This window comes from Drosophila hydei, unplaced genomic scaffold (genome assembly GCF_003285905.1).
Source record: "Drosophila hydei strain 15085-1641.00,03,60 unplaced genomic scaffold, DhydRS2 tig00008140-arrow-arrow-pilon, whole genome shotgun sequence".
NCBI classification, from domain to species: Eukaryota; Metazoa; Arthropoda; class Insecta; order Diptera; family Drosophilidae; genus Drosophila; species Drosophila hydei.
This window is the reverse complement of record NW_022045848.1, coordinates 94,378-110,529: the sequence shown is the minus strand read 5'-3', so window position 1 is coordinate 110,529 and position 16,152 is coordinate 94,378. Positions and strand designations below refer to the sequence as shown.

At 39.9% G+C, this 16,152-nt stretch overlaps 6 protein-coding genes across 8 annotated transcripts; 4 read left to right on the top strand and 2 right to left on the bottom strand.

Annotated features, from left to right (window-relative positions):
* Nucleotides 1-2,437: 2,437 nt before the first annotated feature.
* On the top strand, nucleotides 2,438-7,347 carry LOC111596942 (organic cation transporter protein). Of its 2 annotated transcripts, none has more exons than XM_023311396.2 (3): nucleotides 2,438-2,991; nucleotides 5,582-6,024; nucleotides 6,136-7,347. In XM_023311396.2, exons 1-3 carry the CDS (start codon nucleotides 2,615-2,617, stop codon nucleotides 7,281-7,283), a joined length of 1,968 nt encoding a protein of 655 aa, XP_023167164.1. In that variant the 5' UTR covers nucleotides 2,438-2,614; the 3' UTR covers nucleotides 7,284-7,347. The 2 variants fall into 2 exon arrangements, with proteins under 2 accessions (XP_023167164.1, XP_023167165.1); XM_023311397.2 differs by lacking the exon at nucleotides 2,438-2,991 and adding an exon at nucleotides 4,573-4,643.
* Nucleotides 7,348-7,570: 223 nt separating this feature from the next.
* Nucleotides 7,571-9,196, top strand: LOC111596948. Its single transcript, XM_023311404.2, has one exon. It carries the CDS (start codon nucleotides 7,807-7,809, stop codon nucleotides 9,109-9,111), a length of 1,305 nt encoding a protein of 434 aa, XP_023167172.2. The 5' UTR covers nucleotides 7,571-7,806; the 3' UTR covers nucleotides 9,112-9,196.
* A 45-nt stretch (nucleotides 9,197-9,241) lies between these two features.
* On the bottom strand, nucleotides 9,242-11,077 carry LOC111596947 (T-cell activation inhibitor, mitochondrial). The gene is made up of 2 exons (XM_023311403.2): nucleotides 10,405-11,077; nucleotides 9,242-10,353 (listed from the first exon to the last, which is right to left on the bottom strand). The coding sequence occupies exons 1-2, from the start codon at nucleotides 10,936-10,938 to the stop codon at nucleotides 9,406-9,408; spliced, it is 1,482 nt and encodes a 493-aa protein (XP_023167171.1). The 5' UTR covers nucleotides 10,939-11,077; the 3' UTR covers nucleotides 9,242-9,405.
* Nucleotides 11,078-11,317: 240 nt separating this feature from the next.
* Nucleotides 11,318-11,953, top strand: LOC111596941 (probable trafficking protein particle complex subunit 2). Its single transcript, XM_023311395.2, has 2 exons — nucleotides 11,318-11,494; nucleotides 11,547-11,953. Exons 1-2 carry the CDS (start codon nucleotides 11,408-11,410, stop codon nucleotides 11,877-11,879), a joined length of 420 nt encoding a protein of 139 aa, XP_023167163.1. The 5' UTR covers nucleotides 11,318-11,407; the 3' UTR covers nucleotides 11,880-11,953.
* Nucleotides 11,954-12,047: 94 nt separating this feature from the next.
* LOC111596940 (translocon-associated protein subunit beta) lies at nucleotides 12,048-13,119 on the bottom strand. 2 transcript variants are annotated; one of them, XM_023311392.2, is made up of 3 exons: nucleotides 12,990-13,119; nucleotides 12,458-12,864; nucleotides 12,048-12,398 (listed from the first exon to the last, which is right to left on the bottom strand). In XM_023311392.2, the coding sequence occupies exons 2-3, from the start codon at nucleotides 12,830-12,832 to the stop codon at nucleotides 12,201-12,203; spliced, it is 573 nt and encodes a 190-aa protein (XP_023167160.1). In that variant the 5' UTR covers nucleotides 12,833-12,864; nucleotides 12,990-13,119; the 3' UTR covers nucleotides 12,048-12,200. The 2 variants fall into 2 exon arrangements, with proteins under 2 accessions (XP_023167160.1, XP_023167161.1); XM_023311393.2 differs by having other exon boundaries at nucleotides 12,458-12,833; nucleotides 12,990-13,118.
* Nucleotides 13,120-13,483: 364 nt separating this feature from the next.
* On the top strand, nucleotides 13,484-16,058 carry LOC111596939 (phosphoglucomutase). Its single transcript, XM_023311391.2, has 4 exons — nucleotides 13,484-13,830; nucleotides 13,885-14,131; nucleotides 14,446-15,664; nucleotides 15,729-16,058. Exons 1-4 carry the CDS (start codon nucleotides 13,753-13,755, stop codon nucleotides 15,865-15,867), a joined length of 1,683 nt encoding a protein of 560 aa, XP_023167159.1. The 5' UTR covers nucleotides 13,484-13,752; the 3' UTR covers nucleotides 15,868-16,058.
* Nucleotides 16,059-16,152: the final 94 nt, after the last annotated feature.

Genomic DNA, 16,152 nt, shown 5'->3' with positions numbered 1-16,152 from the left:
CGGCCTTGAGCCCTGCGTCTAGCACCTGCATATGAGCGTCACCTCTACCAACGCAACCACTGCATTTTTTGCAAGGAGAGTTGGAAATTTGAAGTTGAGTAGCTGCTGAGAATTTAAGCAGTATTCGATCGCAATTTCGATTCTTGGAATAGAAAAGAATACACCCAAAATGCGTGCGCGTGGCGCTGCTGACATGTGCTTTTGCAAATTGGCCAAACGTTTTGTTTAATAACTTCTGTTTTACTTAAGGGATTTTAATGAAATTTTCAGCATATGATCTACATATCCTATTGGCTTGGTTGAGATGCAAACGCATTCACATAATGTTTAATGTTTTTCACATAATGTTTTTAGTTCCAACTTAACTTAAATTTTAAGAATTTGGGAAAATTTGGAAGTATCCAAAATCCAACAAAAATCAGAATTGTATAAAATATACATAAAATTATATACATAATTTGGAGGCTCTAGCTCTTAAGACGTCCGAGATATAATTTATTAACTGCATTTCAATCCTGATTTTATTCGATAACAATTAAATGCGAATAGTTATCGAATATTTAAATATCCACGGAATTTTAAGTCTCTAGCTCTTATAGATGCTGAGATCGACGCATTCCCACAGACGGACACACATACATACATTTTCACAAAACCATTATACCCTGACTTCCCATTTTCAATGGGATCAGGGTATACAAATTTGAAGAAACTTCATACAGTGTTAACGAATAACATAAGACAGACCGAATAAGATAAGATAAGATAAGAATAATATAAGATAAATAACACGTCCAATTATAATAAGTAATGTATTTATATAAAATTTAAAAAATATATATATTTTATATTTTAAATCCTATAAAAAAATATATATGTATATAAATTATACATTTTAATACAAAATGCTTCTGCGTATGGTTTGTTTAAGAGGTCGTATATGTATTAATTAAACACTAATTAGTTGAATATTAACGCGATGTGGTGAAATAAGAGTATATTTTATATATAATTTATAATATACATAATATATATGAACTGACTAATGATAAGTTTTGGCCTGGCCTGGAGAGCAGCTGTGGCAGCTGACCTAGTATTCGTCAAACGTTGTTGCTGATCCTATATCGTCCCGATTCCGAGCCTTTCAAGTGAGTGCCTCGCCCTACGTTCAGCTCATACGCAATCCTTAATTAATAAATACATAAAAAACATTTATAATAATATAATAATAATTAATAATATATACTATATGTATATATCAATATCAAATGGCATTTCAAACAAAAGCGAACCTATCGCCGAAGCCAATTAGACAGATCAAATTATTTATATCTGTATCTCGAAACTCAAATATCAAATCTGGTATCTCGCAAGTTGTTTCGCCATTTAAATCTCAAGTTTAAACTCGAATCTGTTCAAGTGCGTATGGCTATGAGAACGAGATCGCAGCACAATCTAAAAGTTATTGTCCATGAGCTGCGATGCAAACGGTGCTAATTAAAACATTAAATGCGTGTACACAGCAAGTCAATTGAATAGTGCGCGACTATTAGATACCTTGGGCACATTAATTTTCAGCAAATATATAAATGTATGAATAGAATAGTAAATAAATAATTTGATAATCGGTTAGGAGAGGTAATAAGTAAACGGATAAAATAGCTGATGAATAGGCTGACATTCCCTTATCATTACAGTCGAGAACTTCGGCCTTAACTCACCTGTTCACATGAACATTGTACGCATCTCTGAGCCCACCGGTAACAAGCTCTTTGTATGTGAAAACATGTTTTGAAGGAGTCGCATTATAAGTTGCAGAAATCACAGTTAGAAGATATCACTAATTATGCAAAATATTTGAAAGATTCGAGCAACACAATTCTGAGGCTTGGGGGCAGGCGCACAATCTTTGTATTTATTTATCAAAAAACAACAAATGTGAATATCAAGTAGGTGGTTTTTGGCGGTATTTTGAGTGGATGCTGCGCGTGAGTCAATCCAGACTATGCCAGCTGCGACGATTGGGGGTTAATCCCCCAATCTTAAATATGAATGGGCATTGTGACGCTTTGGAGATTGTTGGTCTTCGCTTATGTTAATTGAGAAGAGTTGATGGCATTGTTTATGGATGATTCAAGCCCAGCTGGGGGAGCGTTTCGTTATAAATATGTCGATATCTATATATAGTATATATGTATTATCAAAATAATGGCAACCAGCTGATCAAGATCATATAATGCTTAGGCTTTAAGAGACCGGTTTAGCAGCTGGACTGCGAGAACAGCTGTTCAACTTTCGCTACCGGGGCATTGCCAATTCTCTTGGCTGTTGTTCTTGCCGACAGGTGAAGCCAACGAAGCTAATGTAGCTCGGCTTGAATCGTGTCTGATATATAAAAACGCCATCCGGTGCGCGTGCTCAGTTCAGTTGCAGAACATTAACGGAAACGCGCGCGTGCGCTCTCGAGTTCGTGTCTTTAGTTTTATAGTTTTGGAACGGATTGCGCCTTTTTCTGTGCATTTTTTATCGTAACGTAAACGTAGAGCTCAGTGCTTACAATTTTCAAATTACAAGCATAGGCAAGTGACACAGTTACCGGCGAAGGTCAGCGAACATGGAAGGCCAGGCGAAGCAAGCATACTTTATCAATGAAGCATATAATTGCGAAGAGCAGCCACATGAAGCTGGAGGAGGTGGTGCGGATAATCAGCCGCGGCGTCGCAGCGGTGGCAACAACAAGGAGCTTCAATTAGATTTGTCGGATAAGAAAAGCAAGGAACAGGCAGCAGCCGCGAGGCCCACCATGGATTTTGATGATCTGCTGCCATTGATTGGCGAATTTGGAAGATATCAAAAGATCCTTTTCCTATGCATGATTCCCTTCTCATTCTTTGTGGCCTTTGTTTACTTCTCCCAAATTTTCATGACCCTCATACCGGAGCAGCATTGGTGCCATGTGCCCGAGTTGGATGCACTCGATGTGGAGGCCAGGTGAGCTTTAGTAATATTAAAACTTTTCGTACTCTGACTGTGAATTATTTCCGAAAGTATTTTTAGCCAATTGCAGCTGGCTGGGCCAAGTTTTACTTGGCTTTAGACACAGCTGGCTAACTGGTTGGCTTAAGACATTTAATAGCTGCTACTAAACCTCCATGCACTTCTAGTCTAGTTGGAATGTTGTTTTTGCAATTTGGCTCCAATGCACACAATTTTAATGTTATATTTATGCTGATTCTGGCAATTTTATTCATGGTTTATTGTCATGTTAATTGCTTAATTTTTAAAGAAGCCTTTAGAAGTAGACATATGGCATGGCTGAACAATTTAAATACGTGATCTCTCGTAACAGATTGAACACAGTTCAAAGACTACGCCCTTGAATATAAGTAGATAGCAACTAAGACTTAATATGATTTTAGATTCGGGCTTGCTTTAAAATTCCTGCTTGTTTAACATTTAAATAGAACATTTTGTCCATGTAAGAAGTCGAAGACAATATATATATATATTTAAAAATAATATGATCTTTGCTACTGAATGGAAAAGTAAAATAGCAACTTTATCTTGAATAGTGATCGAAATATTCCTGAAACCGATATTCATGAGTTCATTAAAAACCCTATTTTTTAGAGCTTTTAAGGAATAGAAATGTTTAGAATATAAAGTTAAGAAGTTCTAAGTTTTTCTAAGCAGCATTTCAGCAGAAATAATTTTGAATATTTTCAAAATTATTTTTTATATAACTCAGCTCTTAGAACCATTGCCATACGTCCGGAAGTTATTTATTTATTTGTTTTCTAATCATTGCTGTTCCGCAAAACTTTTACAAAACTCAATCGATCGAACAGTATCTTGAAAAAATTTTGATTGACAACACTTTGAGTTCAACAGGTTTTTGCCCTGAAATGGACTGAATCAGAATTAATAAACTTATAAATAAATCTGATTTCTATGAAATATTAAGCTCAACTATCACAATAAACAAATTATAATAACTTGTTTGCAGCTCCCCATAATTATCGAACTAAGCTAAATTTCGAACCAAAAACGAAACAAATTTGAGTGTTCTGATCAAAGCCATTAACTCGTCTAAGTGCTGCGGCTTAGAATGTCGTCTAACCTTGCGAAACGATTGGAATTTTTAGTTTTTAGTCAATAAAGCTAAAAGAACCTTATTAATGGGTAGATTATGGAGGGGAGCTATGCACGAGGCGAAGGCAAATTCAAACAGTGGCAGAGGTAGTTAGATAAGCAGCCAGTCAGCCAGCTAGCTAGCTAGCTAGCCAGTCAGGTAGACCAGCCGGGTAAGCCAGGCCATAATTAGTAGCGCATGTTGCGACAGCGCAGTTGCAGCGCAGTTGACGCACAAGTGAAATAATCGGGGTAACAGCGACAGCCACAACAACAAAAAAGTATGAACAACTAACTAACTAATGTTGTGTGTCGATGCCAAACACGAGCTACAAATTTCCCAACGAGAGATATATTATTGAAAAACCGAAAATGGAATACACTCGAGTGAACAAATTCAGGTAGAAAAATAGATATATGCGACTGCTTAATACTCGCTCACAGCTTACAAAATGGCAAATCAAATCTTGATCTTGGATCTTGGATGTCTACAATCCCTTTCACTCATAAAGGTATTTCAAATTTTAAATCAAAAGAAATTCGTTAAGTTAAAGTTATATGTGTAACTATATCTCTATTTTACTTAAAGCTACAAATAATGGGCAATTAACAATTATTCGTTATATCTTAAGACCAGTTTTGTAGTCATACGCATATAAGAAGAGCTAAACTTAAAAATATATATTATATAAGCATAGAACTATGACATAAATAATGAAGTTTTAAGAATAACAAATTTAGAACTTTCCAGTTATATAAAAAAAAGTGCGTTTAAAAGAAGTGAATCCATGGGCAATTTTTACCGTCGTCAACTGTCATATACAAGTTCTAACACAATTTTAAATCGTACGCAAATTGAGTTCAGATCAGGCAAATGTTCAATTCTAAATTTCCACACAATCAAAGTATTTACATAAAAAATGAATACGGTGCTAAGTGAATTGTTGATTTAATAAAAAAAAACTGTCAAGCAGTTTGTTAATTAGAGTGTGAGATACAACTATATCTCAGGCATATAGAGATCTATGTGCTATATACCTATCTGTGCACATATAAATGTATATATATCCAACTCTACACCTTTTATAACATATCAATAATGATAGATCTGCTACAAAGTAAAGGCATAGCAGCTCTTCGGTTAATACTATAAATAAATCCGTCATAAGATTGTTAATTAAACAATCTTTGAAACCCCCTCTCAATCTTTCTTCCGCTAAATCAATCTTGGTTGACTATAATTATATACATATGTATGTACATAGAAGTAACAACACGATTGAATCGCAAAACATTTTTGTCAAGATCACAAGATAATTATGCTATTCAGCTCTCAGCTGTCGGCCAGACAATGCGTCGCTGACCCTGATGGGTTCATGACCCTCGACATTCGTTACTCGAAACTTGACTAACCCAATTGCAACACCTTTCATTCAATTTACCCACACAGATTGGCCCTGTCCATACCCATGGTGAATGGGGAGTACAACAATTGCTACATGTACGATGTCAACTATACGGAAGTCATGGCCCAGGGCAAAATTATGGCTGATCCAAATTGGCCACGTGTGAAATGCCGCAATGGTTGGTCTTATAATTTTACGGAAATACCTTACTACACGGTGGCCACCGAACAGAATTGGGTCTGCGATGATGCTGCGCTGCCCACCTATGCTCAATCCATTTTCTTTCTGGGCGCTATTGTGGGTGGCTTGCTCTTTGGCTGGGTAGCGGATCGTTTTGGTCGCATTCCAGCTCTTATTTGTTGTAATCTGATGGGATTGGTTGCGGGCGTGGCAACTGCATTCGTTAAAAACTTTTGGCAATTTGCCACAATGCGTTTCTTTGTGGGATTTGCATTCGACAATTGCTTCACCATGATGTATATACTAGGTAAGTGAAATTGTGGGTCTTTTATATATATATATATATATATATATATATATATATATATATATATATATATATATATATATCTGTTTGAATTTCTTTCAATGTTCGCAGTGCTGGAGTATGTGGGACCCAAATACCGCACATTTGTTGCCAACATGTCCATTGCCATATTCTTTACTGGCGCCGCCTGCTTGCTGCCCTGGATTGCCTACTTTGTAGCTGATTGGAAGCTGTTGACCATCATTACCTCAGCTCCCCTGTTATTAGTGGTGTTTACACCTCTCATTGTGCCAGAGTCGGCACGCTGGCTGGTCTCACAGGGCCAAGTGGATAAGGCCATTTCCATACTGCGGCAACTGCAGCATCGCAATGGTCGTCAAGTTTCGGAGCAAACGTATCAGAACTTTAGTGACAGCTGTCAACGCATGCGGGATCAGGAAGAGGCACAGAATACCAGCTACTCTGTGCTGGATCTCTTCAAGTCTCCTCGTCTGCGTCGCACCACTTTGCTGCTTATTGTCATATGGATGGCCATATCGTTGGTCTTTGATGGCCATGTGCGTAATGTCGGCTCTCTCGGTCTCGACATCTTCTTCACATTTACTGTGGCCAGTTTTACGGAGCTACCTGCAGACACTTTGCTCACTATTACGCTAGATCGCTTTGGACGACGTTGGTTGGCTTGCGGCTCGATGGTAGCCAGTGGCATCTTCAGTCTTTTGGCTACACTGGCGCCAGTAGGCGTATACGCCGCCACGTTAGCCATCATGGGCCGTTTCTTTGTGAACATTAGCTATAATATTGGACTGCAGTATGCAGCTGAAATACTTCCTACTGTGGTGCGTGCCCAGGGCGTTGCTTTCATACACATCATGGGCTATGTGGCTAGCATTATAGCTCCCTTTGTAGTTTATCTGGCCAACATATCGCCTGTGCTACCGCTCATAATCTTGGGTCTGCTGGGCATAGCGGGCGGCTTGCTGGCGCTACTGCTGCCAGAGACATTGCATCATCAACTGCCACAGACTCTGAGCGATGGGGAGGAATTTGGACGTGGTCAGAGTATATGGGATTTTCCCTGTCTAGCCAAGCAGCTAGACGATGAGGATAAATGCAATACAGATGTGGAGGAGGTGCGGTCACAGGCCTTTGTACGTGGCACTCAAACAGGCGCTTCACTAATTGCATCAACACGTGGGGAGCTGCGGTCAAGCATTTTACGGCGTTCAATTCAATCGCGTAACTCCACAAAATTGTAAATAACCAATAAGTATTTAATAGCGAAAGCGACTCATTGATGTATGTAGTCTTGCATTTTTCATAGTCCGATTAATCTAAGTGTGTCTTTGTGATATTAAATATAAGTAATTTTGTTGCCATTTGGCCTAAGATAAAAGTCTAATAAATAATTTTTCAAAATAAGCTATCGACGACAACAGTTAGCGCCGATCGATTATCGACTTGTGCTGTCTAAGCGTGTACATATCGATAATTTCTACCACCACTGGCGCCATCTTTTGTCTTTCGGCTATTGATTATAGTACACAGATTTAGACGCCAGATAGCGTCATTGTTTGCTTTTGAAATTGAAATAAAATTTATTGTAGATGGGAATTGTAGATTATTGCATTACAAACAATTAAATGACAACTTATTTGTTTTATCAGTCTCTCGCTTACCCAGAAATCCCAATGCAAATATTCGACCAAATCACAGACATAAACCGCCCCCATTTCTACGCTATAAGAAGCTACGTGCTCCCAATTGCAAAAGTAGTTAACAATGTCAATAGCCGTCTATCTGGTGTTGCTCTTGGCGCTAACTTTAATAGATGGATATAGCCTGTATGCCAACAGCACCAACAGCAGACTGCTGACTGTGCTGAATACATCAGTTTCTACGCTGGATGTGGTGCTGCACATCGATGTGGTGGAAGGCAACAGAACACCACGGACTACTACTGAGGTTAAACCACTTACCTTGAAGGACATTATTCGCGCTGAAATCAATGGGGATTGGGAGCGCGGACGTTTTGTCTTACAGCTGGCAAGTCAGTCACATACGTTGGAACTAAAGCAAGCCATTTACGAAGCCCTGTGGCAAGAACTGCAGCAGATGGGGCAAATCTATGATCCTGTAAAGGTACTGGATTTCTATGACCAGCTTACACAACAGTCACAGGTGCCGTCAGCGCTACTGGTGCAGGTATATGATGAGTTTATTGGGCGCAGCGCTCATTTGCTCGCGGCTCCCTTTCACACAGATAGTCGCAGTGCGAGATTTCCAAAAGTCGCCGCACTGCTTGAACGACTCACACTAAGCACCCTAGACTACTTAAGCGATATATTGGAAGCACTTTTTAGTCCGGTATTGGCGCTGGAGTCGGCTCTCAGTGTGGTGCAACGTCTAGGCAACTTTAGTGGCAGCGTCACTCAATTGACCTTAGCAAATCTTCAGCTGCTGCAGCGGACGGAGCTGAAATTGAATGTAGATGGAAAAGCTGCAGTCCAGGATAACCTGCGTCAATTACTGGAGCAGCCCAGTTTCGATCAGGAAGTCGATCGCAGCTTGCGTGAAAAGGTGTACGAGCAATTGCCTCCAGATGAGAAAATCCTCTTTACTGCACAGAAGATTTGTCTGCACAATATGACAAACCACAATTCCTACATCTACGAGTGCCCACAAACCTATTTGATCTGCACCAACGAACGCGACCCGAAGAAGGCATCCTACTATGTACAACGAGGAAACGGTGGCGCGAATAATACACTAAGATTTGCCTTCTACAGTTCCTATTGGCGCAATCGTTACATCCTAATGGAGCCAAGCAACCACTCTACTGGAAACTACGTAACGAAGAACATTTACAGTCGCGATTCGATCTTTTGGTGGCAAGTGGTGCAGCTTGCTGGCGGTGGCGTAGCCCTCTATGATGCTGCTACAAGTAGTTCGATGCTCTGTGGAGGTGATCCCAAGCATTGGGATGGCGAAGAGCGCCATGTTTATACACGCAGCAGCTTGGAATTTGAAAACTATCGCAGGGAATGCGTCTGGAGGGTCGAGGATTGCAGCGATGTAACGAAATAGAGAAAGGGTTATACAGAAATATACATATATCAAAGCAACTCATATTTAAATTTTTTTAATAAATGGCAAAGTTAATATTGAATAGTTATGAGACATTCTTAGAGGCTTTATTTGAAGCGTTACCATATATATTCATATTACTAAGACTAAGCTCCAGTTCTCCATTCTTTACTTGTTATATGCATAACAAGAAACATAAACAGCATATTTTAGGGCAACTTATATTAAAATTAATTTATTATGCTTATTGTCGTCAATCGTAAGGCACATGAGTGCTTAAGCAAGCGCTGTTTGCTACTTTTGAATAAAATCCCAGGGCACACAGACATTGCCATCGGTAAGCACCGAATAGTAATGGGATATATGTAGCTTAATGTGCTCGAAATGCTGAGGCTGGCAGTGACGTAGATCACGGAGAGCAGTTATCATTTTGTCTGGAGTTACGGCATCGTCCTTAGTTAATGATTTCAATTTCAATCGAGTAATTGACTCCTCAATCAGCTGCTGTTCGATGTATTTGTCCGTTTCATATTTGGTCATGCGTTCACGTGCCAGCTTCATATTTTGGCTTATGAAGTCCACGAGTATGGCGCCGGGACAGGTGGCGGGTGTGATGAACTGACCCGTTGGACTGACCATCAATGGACCCGCTTCAGATTCGACAACAATTATGAACTCTTTCAATGTTTGCGGCCAATGTTTCGGGTACAACTGCTTGCTTAAGTAATCGTTAAGGGACGTCGTCACTTTCATAAGATAGTTAGCATAGCCACGTGCCTGTTGCTTGGGCATAAATTTACGACGCCCTATCTGTATGCTGCGTAGAACCTGGGATAGCGTCTGTTCATAAACTGGCACCACTTTTAGATAGGCATCATGTTGTGGAATGTTTTTGATAAAGTCAATCCAGTTGTTTTGCACATCACCTGTGAAAAGCATCACATGACCCTCTAAACTGATGCCTGTAAACGGGGCAAAGACCACAACGCGATTACGCAACGTCTTCAACACAGCTTCATGGGTCTGAGCGAGGCGCTGCAGGGATTTGAGACAGCCTCTATAATGCTCTATATTCCAGCCACATTCGTAGCGAGCATCGCGCAGTTGCAAATCTCCGACGAGAACGTTTTTAAGCTTATCAATTTCCGCTTCCATTTCAGATGTTTCCTTAGCCCTTTGTCTGGCTTTAGCAGCATTTTCCTCAAGCCAAATGGAAAGAACTGGACGCGTATTGGTTGTTTCCTATAAAACACGCGAATTAGCTTTTATAGAGCTGAAAATATAGATAATTACATTACGAAACTGTGTTTCAAAGTCGGAAAACTCCGTGTTGTAATGATAATCGTAGCTGGGTCTGTTGACTATGCTGTCCTGTGTTTTCGCTGGCTTCGGGGACTTGACGGTCTTTATGTAATCCGTCGACAGATTGCAGGATTCGAGCAGATCTTGTATGAATTTCTTGGGATCACGCGTGCTGCGATCCATGCGTATCTGGACCAACCTAAACAAATCACGCTTGTCAGCAGCCGCACTCTCACGTACGTAAAACTTCAACACTTTGGCTTCATCATTGCGATAGCTATGCTCGTAGAGCGCCTCCAGATGGGCGCTGAGCAGCTTTAATGAATTCTCGTTGGTCTGCCGCTGCTCAGGATGCTTGCCAAATAAATCGGGATGTACAGCAAAATAGAATGGGCGAAGAGCCGTAGTAAGTTCGCTATTCAAATGCCTTCGGATTAATCCAACATTTTGTATGGCCTGCGCCTGGACGTTGGAATGGATGATGACTTTTACCATTTCACCACTAAGACGCAATGTCGCCGCCATTATGTAAGCTCTAGAGCAGCTCACTGCTCCACATTACGGCTGCCACACACATCCGCAGCATACGATCATACGTCTACTTATTATTGACTAAAAAATTTGGTTGAGAACTAAAAATTACGTTTTGACACTCAGCTGTTGACCTTTTGTATTTGTATTCGTGAAGTAAGTAAGAATTGTTCTTGCGTGCTAGTAGGCTAGTACGCTGTAAGCAAAATAAAATTTCCAACAATTGAATTTACTATTCAAGCCAAAACTTATATTTTTAAAAACATAAATAAATAAACATAAATAAATAATATTAAATAAATAAATAATATTAAAATGTTAATGGTGAGATCTACATTTCAGAAAAACAAGTAGGCAACTCTCGATAACAGAGTTGCCAAACTTAACAAACATGTCAATCAGCTGTAAAAACATTTTCTTAGCATCTGCGAATTTATTTATTTAATTCAATAAATTTTTAACAATGTCCACTTACTATTTTGTTATAGTTGGACACAATGACAATCCCATATTCGAAAAAGAGTTTAGCACACTGAACAAAGAACAGCGTGTAAGTACATTCATAAGTACTAGTTTTATGTTTTACACAAACTGTATTACAGAAAGAGGATCACAGGCATCTCAACCAGTTCATAGCACATGCTGCATTAGATTTGGTAGATGAGCACAAATGGAAGACAGCCAATATGCAGTTGAAAAGTATAGATCGCTTTAATCAGTGGTTTGTGTCCGCTTTCATTACAGCGTCCCAGATACGCTTCATCATTGTGCACGACAACAAAAATGACGAGGGCATTAAGAACTTCTTTAATGAAATATACGATACCTATATTAAGCATTCAATGAACGCGTTTTACAAAATCAACACGCCCATCAAATCAGCGATGTTTGATAAGAAGGCGGATATCTTTGGGCGCAAGTACTTGTTATCGTAATTCACTAATTTTTTAGTTTGATAGAACTAGTACTTGTAATATAAATTTTATTAAAACTTCGTTTGTAGTTAAAATTTGATTTCATGTTTTATTTAGAAAACCAGTCTAATGACACAGAAAATAGCTTAAACTTTCAATGGATTTTTTGAGTTCTCATTTCGTATCAAATCTAAAACGATTTAACGCTTTACAATTTTAAAAATAAACTATATAGATGTTCGTGTGTGGTTAAATGTACGAGGCATGGGACGATTTGTAATTATAGCAGCAATATTGTACGGAACTCCAGTGGATTAATCTCTTTGAAATGTTAGTCAGTGCTTAATGCTTCTTGTTCTTGCCATGACGCTCATATTTGCTCTTAGATGAGTGCCACAGGATGAGTGGAATGGCCAAAGAAGGCAGCGTCATAATAGCAAATGCCACCCAATCGAAGAAATGGGACGAAAACCGCTTGTTGTACTCATTCAGATTGACAATGCCACCCTCTCCAGGTTCTGAGCTGATGGCCAATTGGAGCTGAAAATAAAAACGTGTTGGCAACATTGCTAGAGAAACTATATGCTGAGAAAAAATACCGTCTCAGCTTCCTCGACAGGCTTGTACGACACCTCGGCGGCTGTGAAGTTGAAATAACCAAAAGCCTTGGGGCGCACTACCAGGACATGAGTAAAGTTCGTCTGTGGTGCAATACGTTCCACAGTAGCTGATGGCTGACCACCAACCACTTCAAACGCATCGGGATGGAAGCCGTTGTCCACTAGCTGCACATTTGTAGCCGCTCCATTACCTACATTGAAGATTGTGTAGCGCACTAGCAAATCGCTCTTCTCGACGAGATATTTGTTGAGAATCTGCTTAGAGACCAGCAAGCGGGCACGGGTCTCATCCTCGGAGACACAAACGCTGAGCACAGCGAATAGGGCGCACAACGCTATCGTTTTTCTAAACATGCTACAATATAAAAGTTTTTTGGAACGTTTCACTTTTTTGTTGACGTGGAAGGTTAGATGCAATAGTTTGTGTAATTTGGTATACCAACGCAAAGATAGGAAATGAACACTTGTCAGTGACTAAAAACTATATAAACCTAATTTCTAATCAACTTACATGAAATAATGTAATTAAATGCTGCTGGTAACTGTTTTAAGCTAAATTCAGACTGACGATAGAGGCGGCTACTTTCTCGTGGCTGCTTCGTGACGTGTAAACTGTCGGCTGTCAAACTTCGGACGAATACATTTAGCATTGATACCTCAAGCATCGATAACGATAGCACGACTATAATCTGCACTGCCACAACTCTGGCGGACCAGCTGTTTGGCAACAAAACAATAACATACTAAATTTATGTTTACGAACGATGCTTAACTATTATTTACAGATTATTTGTTCAATACATTAAATTGTATTTAGTTTTTCAATATCCTTTTTTTTTAATTATAACATTTAAGACCGCCACTAGACAGTGGGGGTGAATTGTGCTTCCGGCACCTGTGGTTGCCCTTGAATGACATTGTCACCCTACACACAATGGACCAGCTTACATGTTTTCATTTGCAACTAGTTTGGAATTCATAAAATTTATATAAACCGAACATGTATACTTATTTATTCGATACAATGTAGTTTACCGAAATGCAATATTAACAATACCAAACAAAGTGTATTAATTTTAAGTTAAAACTCGTACTAAGTCAGCATGATAGCGCTTCTTTATATCACTACAGCCGCGTCATACGTTTATCAGTGCGACGACACAGAATCAGTAGCTGAGTAATTTTTTTTTCAACACAGAGACAAAATTGTTGGTACTACCACTAGCTCGCCCGCAGTCAGAAGTTAACCAGCAACTGGAAAGCTCAACCAAAGCATGTCTCTAAGCGTAGAAACCAAGCTAACAACAACGTACGAAGGCCAAAAGCCAGGCACCAGCGGACTGCGTAAAAAAGTCAGTTAAAATCAAAAATGTACAATTGCAATTTGTGTAATTTAAATTTTACAGGTGAAAGTGTTCACGCAGCCCAACTATACGGAAAACTTTGTGCAATGCATTCTGGATGCTAACGGCGCAGCTCTGGTGGGATCCACTCTGGTTGTAGGAGGCGATGGACGTTACTACTGCAAGGAGGCAGCTGAACTCATTGTTCGAATCTGTGCAGGCAACGGAGTGGCCAAGCTGCTGGTGGGTCAGAATGGAATACTTTCGACGCCAGCCGTCTCCAGCCTAATACGTCACAACAAAGCGTTGGGTAGGTGCGGTTACTTAATCAACATTTACAGGTAGCTTGTAATCCACCAGAGAATAGAAGCTGATAAAGATTTGCATTTGCTCAGTGAAAAAAAAAAAGCTATTTAAATATATTGCATATATATGTATACTCTAATATTAATTGCCGCCTTGTCAGTCTCAAGGTCATCAAATCGGTGTTTCCAAAACATTTCGATAAAGGAAAAACACAAAATTCGAATAAATTGAATGAATATACATAAATTCTTTCAATTAAAAAGAAAATATGAAATATTCTGTAAGAATTATCGTAAATAAAAATGAATTTTCTTCTAGGTGGTATTGTGTTGACTGCGTCGCATAATCCTGGCGGTCCGGAGAACGATTTCGGCATCAAGTTCAACTGTGAGAATGGAGGTCCTGCACCCGATGCCTTCACCAACAACATTTACCAGCTCTCGACTGGTATAAAAGCCTACAAACTGGTGCCTGCCCTGCAGATTGACATCTCAAAGGTGGGCGTCAGCAATTATGACATTGGCGGCAAGCATTTTGTTGTGGAGGTCATTGATTCTGTAGCTAATTATGTGCGTCACATGGAGGAGATCTTTGACTTTGGTAAATTGCACGATTTTGTCAGCGGAAAATCGAATGGAAAGCCATTAAGGATGCGTATAGATTCTATGAATGGTGTGACTGGCGCCTATGTGCGTGAGATCTTTCTGAATCGGTTGGGTGCTACAGAAACATCAGTGGTTCACACCATTCCACTACCCGACTTTGGCGGACTGCATCCTGATCCGAATTTGACGTACGCTAAGGATTTAGTAGAGACTGTGGCCAAAGGAGATTATGATATTGGCGCCGCCTTCGATGGCGACGGCGATCGCAACATGATCATTGGCAGCAAGGCTTTCTTTGTAACCCCAAGCGACTCATTGGCGGTCATAGCACACTACCTCGAGGCTATCCCATATTTCAAGAAGAATGGCGTGCAGGGCTTTGCGCGCAGCATGCCCACTGCCTCAGCCGTAGATCTAGTAGGCAAGAAGCTGGGGAAAGAGGTATTTGAAGTACCCACCGGCTGGAAATACTTTGGCAATCTCATGGATGCTGGACGTCTCTGTCTATGTGGTGAGGAGAGTTTCGGCACCGGCTCCGCTCACATACGAGAGAAAGATGGTATTTGGGCGGTGCTGGCGTGGATTTCGGTTATGGAACACACGGGCAAGAGTATCGAGGATATTCTAAAGCAGCATTGGTCCACCTATGGGCGCAACTACTTCACACGCTACGATTACGAGGAATGTGATCTGGATCCCTGCAATGAGATGATGGCCACCATGGAGAAAAACATCATAGCTGCTGAATTTGTAGGCAAGAGCTTTACCAGCGGAGGCAAGACTTACAAAGTCAAGAAGGCGGACAATTTCAGCTACACAGACCCTGTTGACAAATCCTTGGCAACCAAGCAGGGATTGCGTATTGTATTCGACGATGGCAGCCGCATTGTGATGCGCCTTAGTGGTACAGGCAGCTCAGGAGCTACCGTACGGTAAGTATTCAAGATAACTGATTTAATTTTATTTACCATTAAATGGTGTTTCCTTTGTCTGTAGCTTGTACATCGACTCTTATGAGAAAGAGAATGTGCTGGGCCAGGCGGGTGTCATGCTAAAGCCGCTAATAGATATTGCATTGGAAATATCGCAGCTTCCGAAGTTTACTGGCCGCAATGCGCCCACTGTCATTACATAAGCGAAAGCTGCTCAAAATAAACTAACATTTAGATGTTGTCCCCACTTCGTTCCGGAATTTGTTTTACTAAAATGTTTTAGCTTCAACCAAAGTTTAAGAAATTAAAATTATTATTGATAATTAAATGTTAAAAATTGCGCACATTTGAACACACAATACAAGTAATTAAATTCATATTCCATTCGGACAAGTTAAATCGCTTTGTCTTACCACTTCAATAGCTGAGATTAAAATAAATATACAACTAGTTAAGTCATTTTTTCCTTTTTTATTGTTCAAAAATAC